This window comes from Lingula anatina, chromosome 6 (genome assembly GCF_051362555.1).
Source record: "Lingula anatina isolate TDL-2025a chromosome 6, LinAna3.0, whole genome shotgun sequence".
Lineage (NCBI taxonomy): Eukaryota > Metazoa > Brachiopoda > Lingulata > Lingulida > Lingulidae > Lingula > Lingula anatina.
Genome location: NC_141772.1, coordinates 12,203,124 through 12,226,345, shown reverse-complemented (window position 1 = coordinate 12,226,345; position 23,222 = coordinate 12,203,124). Strand labels below are relative to the sequence as shown.

Here is a 23,222-nt window from a genome sequence, read left to right as displayed (position 1 = left end):
ATCACCAATTTCTTATAACTGGGTCAACTAATGGCTGTGTTTTAGAATGTTAACGTGAAAATTTACTAAAATATTTGTCATGATATGCAATCAGTAGAACCTGTATGCAAGGCAGAAAAGGGTAGTTTCTCATTGCAACCCCACAAACGAAATTTGTGCAAAATTGTTTGAAAATAATAACTTCAGGCCTACCCAACTACCAGACTCGGCACCTAAGGATCCTGAATTAACCGGTATATCGGACCACGCTACCCGCTTTCAAGGTGTGTGTCAGATCTCATTTCGGAGTATCATACCCCAGTAAAAATTTTGTAGCACGACTGCGGGCTCATCCACGCTCGGCTGAACAACCTTAAACTGTACTCTTACTTTAGAGTACTCCATTTTATTGTCTCTATGGGGATATATGGGGACTTTACGACATTCGGTTTGAATGTTTTAACCACTTTTGATAGGGCTTTTTTTGCATTGTATTAGATTAATGTGACAGTCTAAGGTGCATCTAGGTGGCTTTCAAATTTATGCACCCGGTTTTAAAATCATATTGCGATTTTACGACAATCGTTTACTATCCAATCAAGGTGACAGCCGAGCATGCCAGGGCTCATCTTGTCGGTGTTCTGGCTGATACTCCGAAATGCGATCTGACACACACCTTGAAAACGGGTAGTGTGGTCCCATATACCGGTTAATTCAGGATCCTTAGGTGCCGAGTCTGGTAGTTGGTTAGGCCTGAACTTTTGCTGACTCGTCACATCATAATTTTTAGGATGATGAGTCTTATTGAATATTTCATATATAATTTTTATCCCTAAGGCCATAACATTTAATGCAGGCAACAATTTGCTACATTGTTATTATTGTTAAAATTATTAGGATAGTGAGTTTATATAATAAAAGCGGCCTTGTTTGGCCAAATCACGAACAATCGATAGTCTTTGTAGCCTTCTCTCTTGTTATGAATGGGACTATGAAAGTTTGTGGAACACTGGGATGGAGGAGACATAAATGAAAAAATATTTTGTGATCACCTATATATGCAAAACGGTTAATAGAAGATTTATAACCATAACGTACATTGTATACCTAAATTGATTTAATGAGGGCTGTGACTAATCTTTTCACAAATAAAAAGGATTTCACATAATATGGAAAATGTGGTCTAAATGTCAATGACTGGAGTTGAAACAAGGAAGAGGCCAATGTATAATTTTTAACAATGCAGATATATTTTCATGAATTATTTTATTACTCACGCTATGTGGGCTTGTCATGATGAGGGCTACCTTATTTCTGTTATTTAAAGCTTGTTATTATCGTGCTTGTTTTTATGAAATAGATGGAATGCGACTGTAAAATCATCTTTCTTGAACAACAGATAGGGTCTTACTGCACACATCTGTCTCTCTTAGAAATTCTAGATATCCATTCATCCTTATCCCTGTACAATCAACGTGTTTTAAAATTAGACCAATAGGTTGCTTTCAGTTAGACATTGTGGCTACGACTGCAAATACAATAAAATGCAGACATTTGGTTCAATGGTCCATAGAAGAGACTTTAAAGATTTTATTCTTCATTTCTCACATTCAGTTGACAACCGGGCACAATGGGCACTGTTCTAAATTGCATCTATTTTCCGAGAGAAAGACGATTCGAATAATTGGTTGCTGTAAATTATTTAGTACCATCGTCATTCGTGCCTGTTTTTTTTTTGCAACGTTACCTTGTAACATTGCTGTTACAAATCCATCATGCATGCTCATATGCGCGATCTAATATACGACACATCAACTTTATGTGTCGGTTAAAGGGATAATAACTCTTCGTATGATACCCATATTTCACAATAAAAACATTGTGAACAACTCATAGAAATATAATATATTCTGTTTTACCACAAAAACGGCAGTTATAGCTATTATTCTGCTATCTAAGCTTGTCTTCAGATCACGTGACCTCCATTGATGGCTGTACACAGTTATAATCTCTTAAGAGATTTTAACAAAAACCAAACTTTTTAGAAAAAAAAAAACAGGGACAAACTTTGAATGTAAAAATGGATTCATTAACCATTGGTAAGTATGGGAAAATTGTTGTTTACTCCAGGAAAATTAATTTTTTGGCCAAAACGAAGAGTTATTATCCCTTTAAGACGACAATACATCATTCGTTTATACGAATGTTTATATTAACTGTAGCAGCTAGCACAAATCGAGAGCAACTGAAGGATTGTTAATGGTGTGATTAAAATCACTTGTACTACGTCAGTAGATATTGACCATGTCGTCGAGAAGATTTTTAGTCGCTGTGGTGCCTTTTTTCCTGTGCATTGCGGTCTACTTGTTATTACCACGTCTTATAAGAGGTCCTATATTGACTCCTATCCCATTGTCACCACCTCCACATCGAAGTGATCTTAAAGGTAGGATGCATTTTACCTTGTGCATGAATGGTTTTTAAAAATAAAATAAGCATCAGTCTTATGCACCAGAAAAAAAATTTAGATTCTACATATCGATTCGTGACTAATTTTTTATGTTATCTTACTTGTAACAAAAAGCTCTTGTTATCTACATGTACTTATCTATTTTTAAATTTTATATAAAACATTATTATTATCTGTTTATAAAAATATGAATGATAGCAGAATAATAATAATAATTACTTTTATTATTATTATTATGCTTGCAGGTGAAATTGGAAACATTCCGTATTCACTATCGCAGTCTGCCTACAACGTATCTCCCATAAAATGTCTCCCAAAAGGACAATGCCAGCCCACCCGACATATTATGTTTCTAAAAGTGCATAAATGCGGTTCATCTACCATGGCCAAAATGTTACTTCAAGCTTCACGCAAATATAAGTTAAGACCTCTTCGTCCTAAAAACAAGTCATTTTTTTACCCATGGACATCTAGAATGGATATGATCCGTAGGAAAATAACCGTGAACGACGCCAAATATGACCCGAAAAAAACGTATGATATCATTTTCAAACACATGTTTTTTGACTCCAAGGTGATAGAAACCATGATGCCAAATGATACGTTTTATATCGGTATAGTTCGCGAACCATTTTCCCAGTTTAAAAGCGCCTTCAATTATTTTCATATTGCGGAGATATTCAATATGAAAAACTCCACGAACCCTATCGTGGAATTTATGGAAAATCCATATAGGTATTGGACCGACGACTATGTCACAAGCCACGTTGGGTTCTTGAGAAACGGCATGATGTATGAGTACGGATTCCCAGATGATAGAACTGATCTCAGGAACAACGACAGAATTATTGCTGAATACACCGGGTTCTTGGAACAGAAATTCGATTTTGTAATCGTCTTAGAAATGTTTGATGAAAGTTTGGTGCTACTACGCCGCTTGCTATGCTGGGGCATGGACGACATCTTATATGTTGTAAGAAAGAAAAAGGAATATGAATACAAAAACGTGAACGATGAAATGACTATGAAGAAACATAGGATGTGGAGCAAAGCTGACTATCAATTATATAACCACTTCCTTTCCAAGTTACGGAACACTGTTTTGTCGCAAGGGTCGGACTTTGAGCGTGAGGTTTCGCTCCTCCGTCAAGCAGTCGCGGTGCTCAGCAAATGCACTGGGGGTAATATTAAACATTTAACGGATTGTAAAAACGAACTTGGCAATCAAATATCGGGCATATATTCCCGCTGTTAAATCTTCCGCAAGTCCTGGACAACCAAGGTGTCGAAAAATCATGGAAATACATAAAATGGAAATTGTGTGGCGGTCTAGTTGTTAAATACTGGGTTTAATACAATAATGTATAATTTTAAACTGTTCAGATATTTTTTCGTGGATTATTTTTATTACTCACGCTAGGTGGGCTTGTAGTAATGAGGGCTGGCTTATTTCTATTATTAAAGTGTTTATTATAGTGCTTGTCATCAAATGGTGTTGTTTATATGAAATAGTTGGAATACGACTGCATATAGCAGATCTGTGTAATCATCTTTCTACAACAACACGAGAGGGCGTTCCCGCACAAAATTGTCTGTCTCAGAAATTCTAGATATCCATTCATCCTTATGCTTGTACAATCAATGCGTTTAAAAATTACGGCAATATGTTGCTTAGGGTTACTAGTAGACATTATGGCTACGATTGCAAATGTAATAATATATTTTTGTTAAATGCAGACATTTGATTTGATGCGGCAATTGATCCATATTGATCCAAATTCCCCTCACCAAAAGGCCGCATGGTCTCCCAACCCTGCCCCATATGGTCGAACAATAGTGGCCGCATGATAATTACAGGGTAGGGGAATCGGCAAGTAATCCTTGTCGGACATCCAAATTAGTCGGTTCAACGAGCACGGTCTGCTGCTTCTTAGTTGCCTCACTTAAATTTTCTATTATAGCTGATGCAGAGAGGTTGCTATCGACGCGAGCAAGCAATACCGGTGTGGCGTGTACCGCTTGGAGCGTGAACAATCCGTTCTGCTCATGCGCACAAAGCGCAGGCAAATCTGAGAGACTTCCGGCGTGTACAGTCCGTCTCAATAGTCATGAATACATTCTTAGCCTTTAATAAACATGCGCTGTTGAGAACATACTGCAAATTCAAACATAATATTTAGAAGTATTCATATCTATTAGATGTTCACCTCTACTGTGATTTCCCTCAGGTGGCCATATCAACACACTAGCCTAGTAAAATCAGTACTAAAATGGTAGCCAGCAGCTGAATAACGACGGCCCGTCCATGGTAGGTTCATCCATGCATCAAGCTGTAATTTGACGCTGATTCTCTATCAAAATTATCAATTAACACATGAACTTTATCCCCATCATAGTAAATGTATAATTTGGTAGGGAATGAACTAGCCGAATATAACAGTACAGGTGAGTAACAACGGATCATTCACGGAACGGTTCATACACGCGTCTGCTGCGTGTACAATCGGTCAGGACGGATGGTTCACGCAGAACGGACCGTACACGTGACACCGGGTTATGTTGTATCAACTGCAACAGATGAATAGATTAAAGGCAGATGGAATATGAGAACAAAACTCTGAAGAACAAATCGGGCTTAGTTTTAACACGAAAAACAATTTTATTTGAGGTTCACTTGATGATAATAAGTCACGATCAACCCAAGCGTAATTAAAATGAACAATTTTAAATAGCTAATACATCAAATAAATAACAATGTCTCAATATTTTTTTTATTACATTTGGTGCTAGTTAAGTAGCCTGATGCACGACCTTCTCTCTCAATTACCGCTGGAATCACCTTCTTTAGGTGATTAATATATTTAATACACTTTTCTGCGTTAATATTTTCCGATGCCTCTCTAATGCCTTCAACAAGTTGTTCTCTCGTGGTCGGCTTAACACGCGTACGCATGTGGTATTTGATTTCAGCCCATACGTTTTCAATAGGGTTGAGGTCCGGGCTTTCTGGAGGGGTGCGAAACCAATTAATACCATGCTGCTCAATAAAATGACCTGTTCGCTCAAAGAGACGTGTTTTTAGTTTTGAGGCCACCAATTCATCATTCTTGGTCATCTCCTCGTCTATAACGTTCATGTGGCGCAGGTCAACCTTTGAAGGACGTCCACTGCGTGTCTTATCGGCAATACCAAACCCTTCGTCGTATTTCTTTAACACATAGTAAATGGCTTGTCGTGACACTTTATGGCCTTCATTTTCAGTGAGATAAACATGTCATATTATACAAAATACTTACTGGCCATTTAGGAAGTCCAGATACACAATCAATCCTGTTGACACATGTCAGATGATTGAGAATTAGGTTAAATTGAATAGTTTGGATTGAAGAGCGACATCGCAATGTTAACATTAATTTTAGACGACGCGTGTCACACAGTAGTGATTATGTAATAGTCAGAGCTAAATCGCTGTGTTTACCCGGCATGAATAAAGCTAACCTGAACTGATTGTTAATTAATGTCAGATGACACGTACGTACCAAACAGTTAGCCCGATATATTATAATCCAGCTTTTTACATTAATTTTCTATGATGCTTTTAAGTATGAAGAAGGTTTTTGGTTAAGTTTGGAGTTTAGATCGTAAAGATGAACGATTCCTATCGTTTTGAATAACATAGGTGCGGAGTTAAAATCAAAGAATGAAAGAGAAACAGTTGTATCAAAATTTAGGCTAATTTCTTTAAAAATATTTACGGCGGTCACGTTCGCACTTTCTACTTGGTGTGCTACAGAACCAAGGAGTCAGTCTTTCGGCCGGCCACCCTTCGCCTTGTCAAATAAGGCTTGGACGAACACTTAATTGCGACCACGCTCAGCTTCGATCTTTATCTCAGCGAGCTAGTGCGGTGGCCCACAAGTGCACTCCAAATTCCAAACGACACTCCCAATTCTAAACCTCACTCAGAATATTTAAACTTCACTCTCAATTCTTAAACCTCACTCCGAATATTTAAACTTCACTCTCAATTCTTAAACCTTACTCCGAATATTTAAACTTCACTCTCAATTCTTAAACCTCACTCCGAATATTTTAACTTCACTCTCAATTCTTAAACCTCACTCCGAATTCGTAAACCCCACTCCGAATTCGCAAACCTCACTCCGAATTCGTAAACCCCACTCCGAATTCGTAAACCTCACTCCGAATTGAAAAAGCTCACTCCGAATTCGTAAACCTCACTCCGAATTGAAAAAGCTCACTCCGAATTCGTAAACCTCACTCTGATTTTAACCCCGCCGTATAAAGTCGGAAGTAATATTCTAAGATGGGCTAGGGGATTTTGCCAATAGAGGGCTTCGTGTGAAAACTAGTTATTTTTCATACTACTTGGTGCGCTGTATTCCCATTCACAAAATGATGACGTAGACGTATGACCCTTTTAAGCTCAAGGAAATAGAAGAAATGAAGAAAATAGGGATAAACATACATGTACTTAACAGCAAGTCACAATTAAAATATATTATGTTTACGTGTTTTCTTGTGTGTGTCGTTTTAAGGATTTATACATGTATTATGAATATGAGAACAGAATTACGAGTTGAAACAGCGTTGGAAGGAACAGATTTATGCACTACATGTATGTAAATAAACGTGCGTTATTTATTATTTACAACTTCAAGCATTTTCACATGATTATTTTGAAATGAATGTTTAATACAGATAACATGTTTCAGGGTGTCGACATTGGCTTATATTATTTATAAATGGGCAAAACAATCCGTATTATCATATACTGTAGGCCCACACATGTACCTGTTATATAACCGAGTATACTTGATAATAGTAATTAGTAGCCCCTCACTCTTTTGCAGCTGAAATATTCATCTAAGATCATAGATAATCTAATAATTGAAATTAATCAGATTAATTACACTTTATTAATCGATTTCGAATGAATAACATGCAGTGGTGGATGGGGGGGGGGGGGGGGGGGGAGGCGTGTGAGGGGGGTCTTGACCCCCCTTTTGAATTCTGTAAAAAAAAAAATCACACCAATGTTAAAATTAGAATTTTGAATAATAGTTCTAAAATGTACCAAATAGCACTGTTCGCCCTATAAGGGGGGGGGGGGGGCAGCTCTGCATGTGCAGCCTGCCATTCCAAATAAAAAAAAAAAAAAAAACAGATCCCCCTTCAAATAATCCTGGATCCACCCCTGACATGTATGGATTATTAGTAGTATCAATCCTATGTTGAGAAAATTGGGAGCAGTGTCACTAAATTTGTCCTTTTATTTATAATGGTAAACCTGTAAATTGCTTCTTGCCCCCAATTTGTGTCCCTGGCGAGAGAGAGTGTGTGTATGTGTGTGTGTGTAATTGTGAAAAATACTGAAAATAGCTGGAGAAGTCAATTGACCTTGTGACGTAAACTGTTGGTTTACTTTCGTAAGGTATGTATCACGCAAACCAAAATGTAACACAATTCGCACTGTTTGCTAAAACTCTCTCGAACCTTTCACTGGAAGCGCCCAGCTAAAAAAATAAAATTATTTGTCCCAGACGAATTACTGTTTCATAAGATTTCTCGAAGAGAACTTTGATGAGAATTGGCATAGTGGAATTGGGAGTGAGCTTTTTGAATTCGGAGTGACGTTTACGAATTCGGAGTGAGGTTTGCGAATTCGGAGTGAGCTTTTTCAATTCGGAGTGAGGTTTACGAATTCGGAGTGAGGTTTACGAATTCGGAGTGGGGTTTACGAATTCGGAGTGAGGTTTAAGAATTGAGAGTGAAGTTAAAATATTCGGAGTGAGGTTTAAGAATTGAGAGTGAAGTTTAAATATTCGGAGTGAGGTTTAAGAATTGAGAGTGAAGTTTAAATATTCTGAGTGAGGTTTAAGAATTGAGAGTGAAGTTTAAATATTCGGAGTGAGGTTTAAGAATTGAGAGTGAAGTTTAAATATTCGGAGTGAGGTTTAGAATTGGGAGTGTCGTTTGGAATTTGGAGTGCACTTGTGGGCCACCGCAAGCTAGGGTTAGGCTCTTTTGTTAGCAGAAAGTTTGTCACGATAATTACCCGACGGGCATGGCATGGCACTATTGTTAACAGAAACCAAACAGCGCATGGATGACAATGTTATTTCCATAGTTACCGAGCCAGGCCGTCTGAACAACCCGCAGCGACCCACAGAGTAAGTAAGGGGAATTTCAGGCGGCACTGTAACAGACTTTGAAGATTATATTCATCCTATCTCACATTCAATTGATAACTGTGCATAATGTGCACTGCTCTAAATTGCACCTATTTTTCCGAGAAAAAAGACGATTCAAATACATGGTTGCAGTTAATTATTCAGTACCATTATTATTCGTGCCTGTTTTATTGCAACATAACCTTGTTACATTGCTGTTACAAATCCAGCATGCTTGCACATATGCGCGATCTAATGCCCTACACATCAACTTCATGTATATATAAGCATTAATGACTGGTACTCATATAAAATAAAGTTGCCAGTGGAACATTTTTCAAAATTGTTTATATTCTCTTGCGTTTAAGCAAAATCCTGTGCGGCTATTTTTGTATTTCTTTTTTTAAATGATAGCAAGATGTGAGGCATAATGGATTTTTGGTATATGTAAACAGAATCAATGTGTTATTTTAATTAGAAAGTCAATATGTCTGAAGGGGATGCTAAACCTAATGCATATATAGACATGACATTTAATATGGAATTTTTGCCAAATCTTTTTTATCAGTTTTTTCCTATTTTGCTGACTGATAAATGAAATAAGGATTAAAATCCTGACTTTTAATTATCTCTTTGATGCCATTGTGACATTGGTTCATTAATCAAATTCAACAAGCAAACAAAAATACATTGCCTATTCTATGTCATACAATAACCATTAAAAGACATCTAGAAGGAATATGATCCGTAGGAAAAATAACCGTGAACGACGCCAACTATAACCCAAATATAACATACGTATGATATCATTTACAAACATATGGTTTTTGACTCAAAAGTGATAGAAAGCATGATGCCAAATGATACATTTTATGTCGGAATAGTTCCCGAACCACTTTCACAGTTTCAAAGCGCCTTCAGCTTTTTTGGTATTGCGGAGATATTCAATATGAAAAACTCCACGAACCCTATCGTGGAATTTATGGAAAACCCATACAAGTATTGGACCGACGACTATGTCACAAGCCATATAGGCTTCTTGAGAAACGGCATGATATACGAATACGGATTCCCAGATGATAGAACTGATCTCAGGAACAACAACAGATTTATTGCTGAGTACATCGGGTAATTGGAACAGAAATTCGATTTTGTAATCGTCTTAGAAATGTTTGATGAAAGTTTGGTGCTACTACGCCGCTTGCTATGCTGGGACATGGACGACATCTTATATGTTGTAAGAAACAAACGGGAATATGAATACAAATACGTGAACGAGAAAACGACTGTGAAGAAACATGGAATATGGAGCAAAGCTGACTATCAGTTATATAGCCACTTCCTTATACCCCCTTTACACTGGACGGCGTCCTTTCTGCGACCACGAAATTTGGCATCGCTGTGGTCTTAATAAAGATGCACGAGCATTGATTTTGTATCAGAATAAATGCTCAATGATCGGCCAGTTGTCGGCACGCAAAGTATTATATTTTTTTAACTCTCAAATGGGGCCGTACTGCTGGACGCAGAAAGAACGCCGTCCAGTGTAAAGGGGGCTTTACTAAGTTACTGAACACTGTTTTGTCGCAAGGGTCGGACTTTGATCGTGAGGTGTCGCTCTTCTGTCGAGCAATCGCGATACTCAGCAAATGTAAGCTTGAGCATTTTAAGGATTGCAAAAAAGAACTCAGCAATCAAGTATCAGGCATATATTCCCATTATTAAAGCTTCGGCAAGTGATGGGCAACGAGGGTATCGAAAAATCATGGAAATACATATATGAAAATGTGTGGCTGTCTAGTTGCTCATGACTGGGATTAATAAAATAATGTTCTAAATAATGTATAATTTTAAACTTTGCAGATTTATTTTCATGGACTATTTTATTATACTCACGCTATGTGGGCTTGTATTGATGAGGACTGGAGTTAATATAATATTGGATAATTTTATACTGTCCAGATATATTTTCAAGAATTATACTGACGTTATTTGGGTGTGTAATGATGAGGGCTGCCGCATTTTTGTTATTCAAGCTTGTTATTATATTGCTTGTCATCAACTGGTGTCGTTACTATGAAATAGGTGGAATGCGACTGTAAAGCATATATGTATAATCATCTTTTTTCAACAACAGGAGAGAGAGCAAACAAACAATGAAACAAGCTTCATCCAAACTGTAAAATGCAAAACGGGTGACCATGGTTCATTGGTATCACATACGAAAGCCCATTAAGTCAAAAGTCAGATTGCGTGTGGTAACAGTTACAAAACAGACGCTTTCATTATGTAAACGGTCGTGGTATATAACAGCCTGTTGCTTAAATCTTCATCTTCATTACTCTTACTATCGCAAGTTTTCAACCCGCATAGCTTAGATCACTGTAGATTTTTCTGTAGGCAAGCACAGTTAGGGAGTCTAAATGACCTGGAACTTCACAATAGAGAAGCTTCAGTATTGCTTTTGGTGCTGGTAAACCACTGAGTCAGTCAATGGTTCTGTTCGGTTCAGTTTCCAGCATTGCTTGTGTGGCGAGATTCTGGTGTGGCAGACTGGCACTGGAAAGGTGTTAAGGAAGATCATTTGCACTCTGTATATTGGTCTTCAAAGCATACTAATGACAAGTAAAATAATCTATTTTGTTCATCAAGTTATTGGACACTGCCCATTCTTTTAAGTTCTTCGAATATATTTTGCTCCTCCCTGTCTTTTCTCAAAAACTTCAAGACAGTAACCTTTACACGCTCAGATATGGTGCTTACGCTATGACATCCAGTCCACTATTAATTGATCCAAGGGAAACCACTTCATTCCCAACATCCGTGTATTGGACCCTGAACCCTGCCACCATACATATTGTGACTTCTGACTAAATGGGCTTGCACGTGATACCAATGACTTAGGTCACCCGATTGGTACCGGTAGACCCCTGTACCTGACGGACAAAACGTTGTCCACATATTCCAGAAAATTATCCTATATATATATACCTTTGTTAAAAGACGGTATCCCAGAGAATACGTACTAATTTAGATTAAGTTTCTGAAAGAACTAACACATCATAATTACACGTTAAATATATTTAAAAGAGCAACAGCCCTCCTCATTCCGTCTAAATAAAATTATAAACCAAAGTTATGACTGGACCCGTTAGATATAGACACGTGTAACCAGGTAGCAACAGTTTTACTATTAATGTTTTTAAAGGTTTCTTTTATCCACAATGCGTGCACGTGCATGCGCGATCTAGTGCATGGTACATACATAAATATTTCATGAATAAGCATTAATACAAGATACTCGTGTGCAATTACCTCTCAACAAACTAGTATAACTTAATGTTACAAGTATATCTATTTAAGAAAATTTACGCAAAATCGTGTGCTGACATTCTTGCATTTCTTTTTTCTCAGAACTTTACCCATCTATATTATGTACTATATACTACTTCTATGATATAACCAATAATATAATACTATATACATAAAGGCAATTACATTTTTTCTGTATTATTGTTGCAAGTCCACAGATATCCTAAAGGCAAATAAGCTACACACATCTACATTTATATGTAAAGTGCCTTTTTTTCGGTAACGCAAAATTGGTTAACAGCACATTCGCGTCACCGGAAATAGGCATGAAAACAAGACCAGCAGAATTTGGAGAAAAGATATGAAATGCTCACATACGACGTAACCAGCAAACGACAAACCTGATAACAATGTCTGCCAAGTGTCATCGAATACCGAGGGAAATTTGGTAAGGTAGCCCCTCTTCATTCTATTAAATGTATTAATTAAATCTATAAACTGAATTTTTTTATTTATCTAGGTATTAGTTCCTATTATTCATTCGTTTAAAGTACCAAAATACCAAAAGCATTTTCCTTAACTGTTGTATCCGGGTTACATTGTATCACGTAAGAAGCAAGAGTTCACATAGTGTGGTTATAACATGACCAGCTCCCTTGATCTTCATCACCAATTTCTTATAACTGGGTCAACTAATGGCTGTGTTTTAGAATGTTAACGTGAAAATTTACTAAAATATTTGTCATGATATGCAATCAGTAGAACCTGTATGCAAGGCAGAAAAGGGTAGTTTCTCATTGCAACCCCACAAACGAAATTTGTGCAAAATTGTTTGAAAATAATAACGTCAGGCCTACCCAACTACCAGACTCGGCACCTAAGGATCCTGAATTAACCGGTATATCGGACCACGCTACCCGCTTTCAAGGTGTGTGTCAGATCTCATTTCGGAGTATCATACCCCAGAAAAAATTTTGTAGCACGACTGCGGGCTCATCCACGCTCGGCTGAACAACCTTAAACTGTACTCTTACTTTAGAGTACTCCATTTTATTGTCTCTATGGGGATATATTGGGACTTTACGACATTCGGTTTGAATGTTTTAACCACTTTTGATAGGGCTTTTTTGCATTGTATTAGAATAATGTGACAGTCTAAGGTGCATCTAGGTGGCTTTCAAATTTATGCACCCGGTTTTAAAATCATATAGCGATTTTACGACAATCGTTTACTATCCAATCAAGGTGACAGCCGAGCATGCCAGGGCTCATCCTGTCGGTGTTCTGGCTGATACTCCGAAATGCGATCTGACACACACCTTGAAAACGGGTAGTGTGGTCCGATATACCGGTTAATTCAGGATCCTTAGGTGCCGAGTCTGGTAGTTGGTTAGGCCTGAACTTTTGCTGACTCGTCACATCATAATTTTTAGGATGATGAGTCTTATTGAATATTTCATATATATTTTTTATCCCTAAGGCCATAACATTTAATGCAGGCAACAATTTGCTACATTGTTATTATTGTTAAAATTATTAGGATAGTGAGTTTATATAATAAAAGCGGCCTTGTTTGGCCAAATCACGAACAATCGATAGTCTTTGTAGCCTTCTCTCTTGTTATGAATGGGACTATGAAAGTTTGTGGTACACTGGGATGGAGGAGACATAAATGAAAAAATATTTTGTGATCACCTATATGCAAAACGGTTAATAGAAGATTTATAACCATAACGTACATTGTAGGCCTATACCTAAATTGATTTAATGAGGGCTGTGACTAATCTTTTCACAAATAAAAAGAATTTCACATAAAATGGAGAATGTGGTCTAAATGTCAATGACTGGAGTTGAAACAAGGAAGAGGCCAATGTATAATTTTTAACAATGCAGATATATTTTCATGAATTATTTTATTACTCACGCTATGTGGGCTTGTCATGATGAGGGCTACCTTATTTCTGTTATTTAAAGCTTGTTATTATCGTGCTTGTTTTTATGAAATAGATGGAATGCGACTGTAAAATCATCTTTCTTGAACAACAGATAGGGTCTTTCTGCACACATCTGTCTCTCTTAGAAATTCTAGATATCCATTCATCCTTATCCCTGTACAATCAACGTGTTTTAAAATTACACCAATAGGTTGCTTTCAGTTAGACATTGTGGCTACGACTGCAAATACAATGATATACAGTTTAATAAATGCAGACATTTGGTTCAATGGTCCATAGAAGAGACTTTGAAGATTTTATTCATCATTTCTCACATCCAATTGACAACCGGGCATAATGGGCACTGTTCTAAATTGCATCTATTTTCCGAGAGAAAGACGATTCGAATAATTGGTTGCTGTAAATTATTTAGTACCATCGTCATTCGTGCCTGTTTTATTGCAACGTTCCCTTGTAACATTGCTGTTACAAATCCAGCATGCATGCTCATATGCGCGATCTAATGTACGACACGTCAACTTTATGTGTCGGTTAAGACGACAATACATCATTCGTTCATACGAATGTTTATATTAACTGTAGCAGCTAGCACAAACCGAGAGCAACGGAAGGATTGTTAATGGATTGTTAAAGGATTGTTAATTGTTAATGTACTACGTTAGTAGATATTGACCATGTCGTCGAGAAGATTTTTAGTCGCTGTGGTGCCTTTATTCCTGTGCGTTGCGGTCTACTTGTTATTACCACGTCTTATGAGAGGTCCTATATTGACTCCTATCCCATTGTCACCACCTCCAAACCGAAGTGTTCTTAAAGGTAGGACGACTTTTACCTTGTGCATGAATGGTTTTTAAAAATAAAGTAAGCATCAGTCTTATGCACCAGAAAAAAATTTAGATTCTACATATCGATTCGTCACTAATTTTTTATGTTATCTTACTTGTAACAAAAAGCTCTTCTTATCTACTTATCTATTTTTAAATTTTATATAAAACATTATTATTATCTATTTATAATAATATGAATGATAGTAGAATAATAATAATTACTTTTATTATTATTATTATGCTTGCAGGTGGAATTAGGAACATTCAGCATTTACTGTCGCAGTCTTCCTACAACGTATCTCCCATAAAATGCCTCCCAAAAGGAAAATGCCAGCCTACCCGACATATTATGTTTCTAAAAGTGCATAAATGTGGTTCATCTACCATGGCCGAATTGTTACTTCGATCTTCACGCAAATATAGGTTAAGACCTCTTCGTCCTAAAAACAAGACATTTTTTTACCCATGGACATCTACATTGGATATGATCCGTAGGAAAATAACCGTGAACGACGCCAAATATGACCCGAAAAAAACGTATGATATCATTTTCAAACACATGTTTTTTGACTCCAAGGTGATAGAAACCATGATGCCAAATGATACGTTTTATATCGGTATAGTTCGCGAACCATTTTCCCATTTTAAAAGCGCCTTCAATTATTATCATATTGCGGAATTTTTCAATATGAAAAACTCCACGAACCCTATCGTGGAATTTATGGAAAATCCATACAAGTATTGGAGCGACGACTATGTCACAAGCCACGTTGGGTTCATTAGAAACGGCATGATGTATGAGTACGGATTCCCAGATGATAGAACTGATCTCAGGAACAACGACAGATTTATTGCTGAATACATCGGGTTCTTGGAACAGAAATTCGATTTTGTAATCGTCTTAGAAATGTTTGATGAAAGTTTGGTGTTACTACGCCGCTTGCTATGCTGGGACATGGACGACATCTTATATGTTGTAAGAAAGAAAAAGGAATATGAATACAAAAACGTGAACGATGAAATGACTATGAAGAAACATAGGATGTGGAGCAAAGCTGACTATCAATTATATAACCACTTCCTTTCCAAGTTACGGAACACTGTTTTGTCGCAAGGGTCGGACTTTGAGCGTGAGGTTTCGCTCCTCCGTCAAGCAGTCGCGGTGCTCAGCAAATGCACTGGGGGTAATTTTAAACATTTAACGGATTGTAAAAACGAACTTGGCAATCAAATGTCGGGCATATATTCCCGCTGTTAAATCTTCCGCAAGGCCTGGACAACCAAGGTGTCGAAAAATCATGGAAATACATAAAATGGAAATTGTGTGGCGGTCTAGTTGTTAAAGACTGGGGTTAATACAATAATGTATAATTTTAAACTGTTCAGATTTTTTTCGTGGATTATTTTTATTACTCACGCTAGGTGGGCTTGTAGTGATGAGGGCTGGCTTATTTCTGTTATTTAAAGTGTTTATTATAGTGCTTGTCATCAAATGGTGTTGTTTATATGAAATAGTTGGAATACGACTGTATATAGCATATGTGTGTAATCATCTTTCTACAACAACACGAGAGGGCGTTCCCGCACAAAATTGTCTGTCTCAGAAATTCTAGACGTCCATTCATCCTTATGCTTGTACAATCAATGCGTTTAAAAATTACGGCAATATGTTGCTTAGGGTTACTAGTAGACATTATGGCTACGATTGCAAATGTAATAATATATTTTAATTAAGTGCAGACATTTGATTCGATGCGGCAATTGATCCATATTGATCCAAGTTCCCCTTACCAAAAGGCCGCATGGTCTCCCAACGCTGCCCCGTATTGTCGAACAATAGTGGCCGCATGATAATTACAGGGTAGGGGAATTGGCAGGTAATCCTTATTGGACACCCAAATTAGTCGGTTCAACGAGCACGGTCTGCTCCTTCTTAATTGCCTCACTTAAATTTTCTATTATAGCTGATGCAAAGAGGTTGCTATCGACACGAGCAAACAATGCCGGGTTATGTTGTATCAACTGCAACAGATGACTAGATTAAAGGCAGATGGAATATGAGAACGAAACTCTGAAGAACAAATCGGGCTTAGTTTTAACACGAAAAACAATTTTATTTGAGGTTCACTTGATGATAATAAGTCACGATCAACACAAGCGTAGTTAAAATGAATAATTTTAAATAGCTGATACATCAATTTAGTAGGCTTGTTAAGGGGTCAAACGCTGCATTTTATAGTACAAATGTCTAACTTGGCATAAATGTTCCTTGGGCCAAAATAATTTTTTTATCCAAAGAGACACGCTCTATCGATGCATAAATTAGCATAAATTATGCAAATTAGGTGCCAAAATATGTAATATATCATATTTCCATTAATTTTTTACCTACGGGTAGAAACATGTATAGATTATCAAACCTGACTAAATTAGGGAAAAGGAACTCATTTTTGATACTATGGAAGCAATTGGTGGCCATTTTGTTCCTTAAATCCAAGATGGCCGCCACCCGCCATTTTGAAAGTGGACATAATTTTGCTGTTTTATGTTGAATTTTGAAGCGTTTGGTCTATATATACTTGATATATATATATCGATTCCTACTATTTTGAGGGTGCAAAAGACATTTTTGATGTTGTTTTGGTGATAGAAGGTGATTTGAAGGGACAAAGAGGGTGTTTTAAGTGCCTACCAAGATATGTGTGAACGCTGCAAAACCATGGATATTGATAACCCGTATTCAAATATATTTCATTGCAATTTTTTGTTACATACTATCGATATTGGACTAAATTATGAGCAAAAAAACTCATTTTTACCATTATGGAAGCCATTGGTGGCCCTTTTATCCTTCAAATACAAGATGGCCACCAAAAACCATTTTGAAATTGGGCATAATTTTGAAACTATCACACCTTCATAAGCGTGCCATACGTCATATTTGCAAGATCCAAGATGGGTTTCGTTGAGTCTGTTACAAAAATGTGGAACCCGAACCACATGCTCAAATATATCATCTAGATTTATCTTAGGTGACCACCCACCAAAAGATACTAATTAATTTAAAGGTAAGCAATAAATAAATATACGTAGTGGTAGTATATTATTAATCTTTTACTGGTCAATGTGAACCAAAAAGCCATTTATGTCCCAGTCACTGGGGCTTGCATTTGCATGTTAAATATAGTCCAGAAGATTTGAAGGGCGAAAAATGTGTCGTCTTATAATACTATGGAACTTGGTTAGTTGTGTTGATGCGTAAATGGCCGTGAAAGGCAAGCAAATGGACTTTGCTTTGAAATAGCTCCAGATCTTGTCTGCAAAATTATACAGCAGCACAGCAAAAAGAAACATGCATGATCAGCTCTGGTAGGCCAATAATACAACAGCCAGTAATAATTGAGGTTTTGTCAGTGTCCTATGAGGAACAGCCAAACAATATATTAAAATCCAGTTTCCAGAGAAACATCAATGCATGGGAACATGTCGCATCAGAGGAAAGTGGTATCTTTACACAAAAGAAGGAATCTGCAAAACCAACTAGAAAGCAGCAGCTGCGCAGGTAAGCAAGAGGGATAATGCAAAAAAAAAAAAAAAAAGTCCAGGAAGCAGCCTCCTTTCCTAGTTGACAGTGCCAGTGATCCTTCCTAGCATGATTTGGCCATACAAGTCACCTCACTACAAATAGAAATCCACAAGGCGACTACATAGTTCTCATTGCTTCCAATGGACGAACAAGCACAAAACATCTACAGCATATGACAACTACAGGAAAATTCATCTTGGAATCATCTTATGCCTTTTTTATTATCCTCTGTCACCAGAACAATACCAGAAATTAATTATGTACTTCCAAAATAGTAACAATTGATGAATTACGATCATATGAAAGTCCAACAGCTCAAAAAAGGTAAATTATGCCATAATTTTAAAATAGCGACAGGCTCTTGGATATGAACAAAAGAAAAGCTAACAGTAGTCACCGTAAAGTCGAATCAACCATGCTGGTCTCTTGCACTTAATCTATGTCTGGCAAAACCATTTTAAAATTGTTATATAAAATTTTTTGCACAGATTTGACTTCAAGACGTATACAAGCGAAGGTGAAGACGGAAGCCTATATTGGTGTTGGAGCCTTGTAATATTTTATTTTTGTATTATATCTCACAAGAGATAAGACACGTGACTTCTACAACCCAAATGATAAGAAAGGACGTATAACATGCTAGTGTAAGAGTAATAGCTTCGAATTGATGAGTTATGCCTATGCGTATTTCAAAATTGTGACTGGCGGCCATCTTGGATTTGAGGATCAAAATGGCTACCAATTGTCTAAAAAGCACCAAGTATGTATTTTTTACCTTTAATTAAGCCATTTTGGTCTCTTACACTTTTTTCAAGCTCTTTAGGATTTTATAAAACATTTTGTATTAATTAGACTACATGGCACATGAAAGTCTATGTGACAACTTAAGCCTACATGTATATTGATTTTGGAGGCTAAAATAGTTTGTACGCACATTTTATGAAACAGATAATGTATTCTGCACCAGATAATAATATAAAACGACGTATTACTCGTTTACAAAGATGTAATACATAAAGTTTCAAAATAACGAATTATGCCCAATTTCAAAATGGTTTTTGGTGGCCATCTTGGATAAAACGGCCACCAATGGCCTCCATAATGGTAAAAATGAGATTTTTTTTGCTCATAATATAGTCGAATAGCGATGGTATATAACAAAATATTGTATTGAGATATATTTGAATACGGGTTATCAATATCCATGGCTTTGCAGCGTTCACACATATCTTGGTAGGCACTAAAAACACCCTCTTTGTCCCTTCAAATCACCTTCTATCACCAAAACAATATCAAAAATGTCTTTTGCACCCTCAAAATAGTAGGAATCGATATATATATATATATCAAGTCTATGTAGACCAAACGCTTCAAAATTCAACATAAAACAGCAAAATTATGTCCACTTTCAAAATGGCGGGTGGCGGCCATCTTTGATTTAAGGCACAAAATGATAATCTATACATGCTTCTAGGCCAAAAATTAGTGGAAATTTGATATATTATATATTTTGGCACCTAATTTGCATAATTTATGCTTATTTATGCATCGATAGAGCGTGTCTCTTTGGATAAAAAAATATTTTGGCCCAAGGAACATTTTTGCCAAGTTAGACATTTATACTCCAAAATGCAGCGTTTAGCCAATTTTTGGTCCTTAACAAGCCTACTAATTGAATATCAATGTCTTATTATTTTTATTACATGTGTTGCTAGTTTAATAGCCTGATGCACGACCTTCTCTCTCAATTACCGCTGGAATCACCTTCTTTAGGTGATTGATATATTTATTACACTTTTCTGCGTTAATATTTTCCATGCCTCTCTAATGCCTTCAACAAGTTGATCTCTCGTGGTCGGCTTAATGCAGGTGGTGTTTGATTTGAGCCCATACGTTTTCAATAGGGTTGAGGCCCGGGCTTTCTGGAGGGGTGCGAAACCAATTCATACCATGCTGCTCAATAAAATGACCTGTTCGCTCAAAGAGACGTGTTTTTAGTTTTGAGGCCACCAATTCATCATTCTTGGTCATCTCCTCGTCTATAACGTTCATGTAGCGCAGGTCAACCTTTGAAGGACGTCCACTGCTTGTCTTATTGGCAATACCAAACCCTTCGTCGTATTTCTTTAACACATAGTAAATGGCTTGTCGCGACACTTTATGGCCTTCATTTTCAGTGACATAAACATGTCATATTATACAAAATACTAACTGGCCATTTAGGAAGTCCAGAGACACAAACAATCCTGTTGACACGTGTCAGATTATTAAGAATTAGGTAAAATTGAATAGTTTGGATTGAAGAGCGACATCGCAATGTTAACATTAATTTTAGACGACGCGTGTCACACAGTAGTGATTATGTAATAGTCAGAGCTAAATCGCTGTGTTTACCCGGCATGAATAAAGCTAACCTGAACTGATTGTTAATTAATGTCAGATGACACGTGCCAAACAGTGAAGTTAGCCCGAGATATTATAACCCAGCTTTTTACATTAATTTTCTATGATTCTTTTAAGTATGAAGAAGGTTTTTGGTTTTGAGTTTAGATCGTAAAGATGAACTATTCCTATCGTTTTGTATAACATAGGTGCGGAGTTAATATCAAAGAATGAAAGAGAAACAGTTGTATCAAAATTTAGGCTAATTTCTTTAATTAGGTATATCAGAAAAATTTTCAAACTGATCAGAAAATTAAAATACTTATATCATCTGAAAGGTAATGCAAAAACCGGATGAAATCATTTGGAATTTTTTAAATATTCCTACAAGCAACAAAGATATTGAAGTTTTTTAACTGCAAAAATCCACCAAAAGTGTCCACACTTCTCAGCTCAAAACCTGTGCCCACTGACCAGCAGTGATCACTCAGGCGCAGCAGAGCACCCTGTGAGTCTTTGTGTGCTCAGCCTATTGTCTGGCTCACATAGCCTGTGACTAATCAGGGCAAAGCTATTTCCCTGTGGTAATTTTCACATCATGTAATATTGCGGATTAAATTAACTATACTTCGCAACCTTCAAATTTCATGATTTTTGTACATAATATAGCAAATTTCATAAACTTTGCTGGATATAAATTTCAAAAAGATGATACCAGCACTTACCTGAATTTTTTTTATCATTTTGTAGAGGCAAAGCTTAAAACAAGCAGAACCGAAACTTGTCAAAGACTGCAACATGGGAAAATCACGTGACCGGATTTTACTCTTTGATTTACAACTTATTTAGTTAATGGCTTGTATTAGTTTTTTTTACGCGGCGCTAAAAGAGAGATTTAAAAAAGGGGTTCCATAGGCGAACTGTCAGCAGGCCGACTTCAGTTTTACACTTCACTGCCCGTGGACAGTTACGACTGTAGCGCCCCTAGCGGATTGTGATCTACCTACTTTAATAATATTTACGCCGGTCACGTTCGCACTTTCTACTTGGTGTGCTACAGACCCAAGGAGTCAGTCTTTCGGCCGGCCACCCTTCGCCTTGTCAAATAACGCTTGGACGAACACTTAATTGCGACCACGCTCAGCTTCGATCTTTATCTCAGCGAGCTAGGGTTAGGCTCTTTTGTTAGCAGAAAGTTTGTCACGATAATTACCCAACGGGCATGGCATGGCACTATTGTTAACAGAAACCAAACAGCGCATGGATGACAATGTTATTTCCATAGTTACCGAGCCAGGCCGTCTGAACAACCCGCAGCGACCCGCAGAGTAAGTAAAGGGAATTTCAGGCGGCACTGTAACAGACTTTGAAGATTTTATTCATCCTATCTCACATTCAATTGATAACTGTGCATAATGTGCACTGCTCTAAATTGCATCTATTTTTCTGAGAGAAAGACGATTCAAATACATGGTTGCAGTTAATTATTCAGTACCATTATTATTCGTGCCTGTTTTATTGCAACATAACCTTGTTACATTGCTGTTACAAACCCAGCATGCTTGCACATATGCGCGATCTAATGCCCTACAGATCAACTTCATGTATATATAAGCATTGATGACTGGTACTCATATAAAATAAAGTTGCCAGTGGAACATTTTTCAAAATTGTTTATATTCTCTTGCGTTTAAGCAAAATCCTGTGCAGCTATTTTTATATTTCTTTTTTTAAATATATGATAGCAAGATGTGAGGCATAATGGATTTTTGGAATATATAAACAGAATCAATGTGTTATTTTAATAAAAAAGTCAATATGTGTGCAGGGGATGCTAAACCTAATGCATATATAGACATGACATTTAATGTGGAATTTTTGCCAAATCATTTTTTATCAGTTTTTTCCTATTTTGCTGACTGATAAATGAAAATAAGGATTAAAATCCTGTTTTAATGACTTTTTATTATCTCTTTGATGTCATTGTGACATTGGTTCATTAATCGAATTCAACAAGCAAACAAAAATACATTGCCTATTCTATGTCATACAATAACCATTAAAAGCTGTATTTTGGATCTCACTATTTTCCAAATTATCGTCTGTAAAAGAGTTACATGCCTCACAAAGGACCCAATTGTCAGTTTCTAGTCACAGCAACGGTTGATGTTACGCCTGACTTCTTTTGGCGGCTACCAGGGCTCTCAATTGGCATTCCTCGGGATAGGTTTTTAGAGTTCAATCTGGAATAACATTCCAGGTATTGGTCAAAACACTCCACCCAGTCACTCCTTGGCTACTAGATTTTTTTTTTTATTTCGCCGTATTTAGGGCTTGCAGTTAAATAAAATGCAGACATTTGATCCAATGCGGCAACTAATCCATATAACAGACCTTGAAGATTTTATTCATCGTTTCTCAAATTCACTAGGCGACTGTGCATAAAGGACACTGTTTTAAATTGCATCTATTCTTCCAAGGAAGACGATTCGAATACATGGTTATTGTTAATATCAT

General features: G+C 36.9%; 2 protein-coding genes across 2 annotated transcripts; both read left to right on the top strand.

The window, feature by feature from the left end:
• Positions 1 to 1,721: 1,721 nt before the first annotated feature.
• LOC147761146 (galactosylceramide sulfotransferase-like) lies at positions 1,722 to 4,102 on the top strand. Its single transcript, XM_087015846.1, has 2 exons — positions 1,722 to 2,425; positions 2,695 to 4,102. Exons 1-2 carry the CDS (start codon positions 2,284 to 2,286, stop codon positions 3,702 to 3,704), a joined length of 1,152 nt encoding a protein of 383 aa, XP_086871972.1. The 5' UTR covers positions 1,722 to 2,283; the 3' UTR covers positions 3,705 to 4,102.
• Positions 4,103 to 13,765: 9,663 nt separating this feature from the next.
• On the top strand, positions 13,766 to 16,490 carry LOC147761145 (galactosylceramide sulfotransferase-like). The gene is made up of 2 exons (XM_087016034.1): positions 13,766 to 14,726; positions 14,986 to 16,490. The coding sequence occupies exons 1-2, from the start codon at positions 14,585 to 14,587 to the stop codon at positions 15,993 to 15,995; spliced, it is 1,152 nt and encodes a 383-aa protein (XP_086872160.1). The 5' UTR covers positions 13,766 to 14,584; the 3' UTR covers positions 15,996 to 16,490.
• Positions 16,491 to 23,222: the final 6,732 nt, after the last annotated feature.

What these genes read in the sequence shown, in the direction of transcription:
- LOC147761146 (XM_087015846.1), top strand. Translation starts at nt 2,284, where the DNA reads ATGTCGTCGAGAAGATTTTTAGTCGCTGTGGTGCCTTTTTTCCTGTGC. An exon ending in ACATCGAAGTGATCTTAAAG is followed by an intron (nt 2,426 to 2,694) that starts GTAGGATGCATT and finishes TTATGCTTGCAG; the next exon opens with GTGAAATTGGAAACATTCCG.
- LOC147761145 (XM_087016034.1), top strand. Translation starts at nt 14,585, where the DNA reads ATGTCGTCGAGAAGATTTTTAGTCGCTGTGGTGCCTTTATTCCTGTGC. An exon ending in AAACCGAAGTGTTCTTAAAG is followed by an intron (nt 14,727 to 14,985) that starts GTAGGACGACTT and finishes TTATGCTTGCAG; the next exon opens with GTGGAATTAGGAACATTCAG.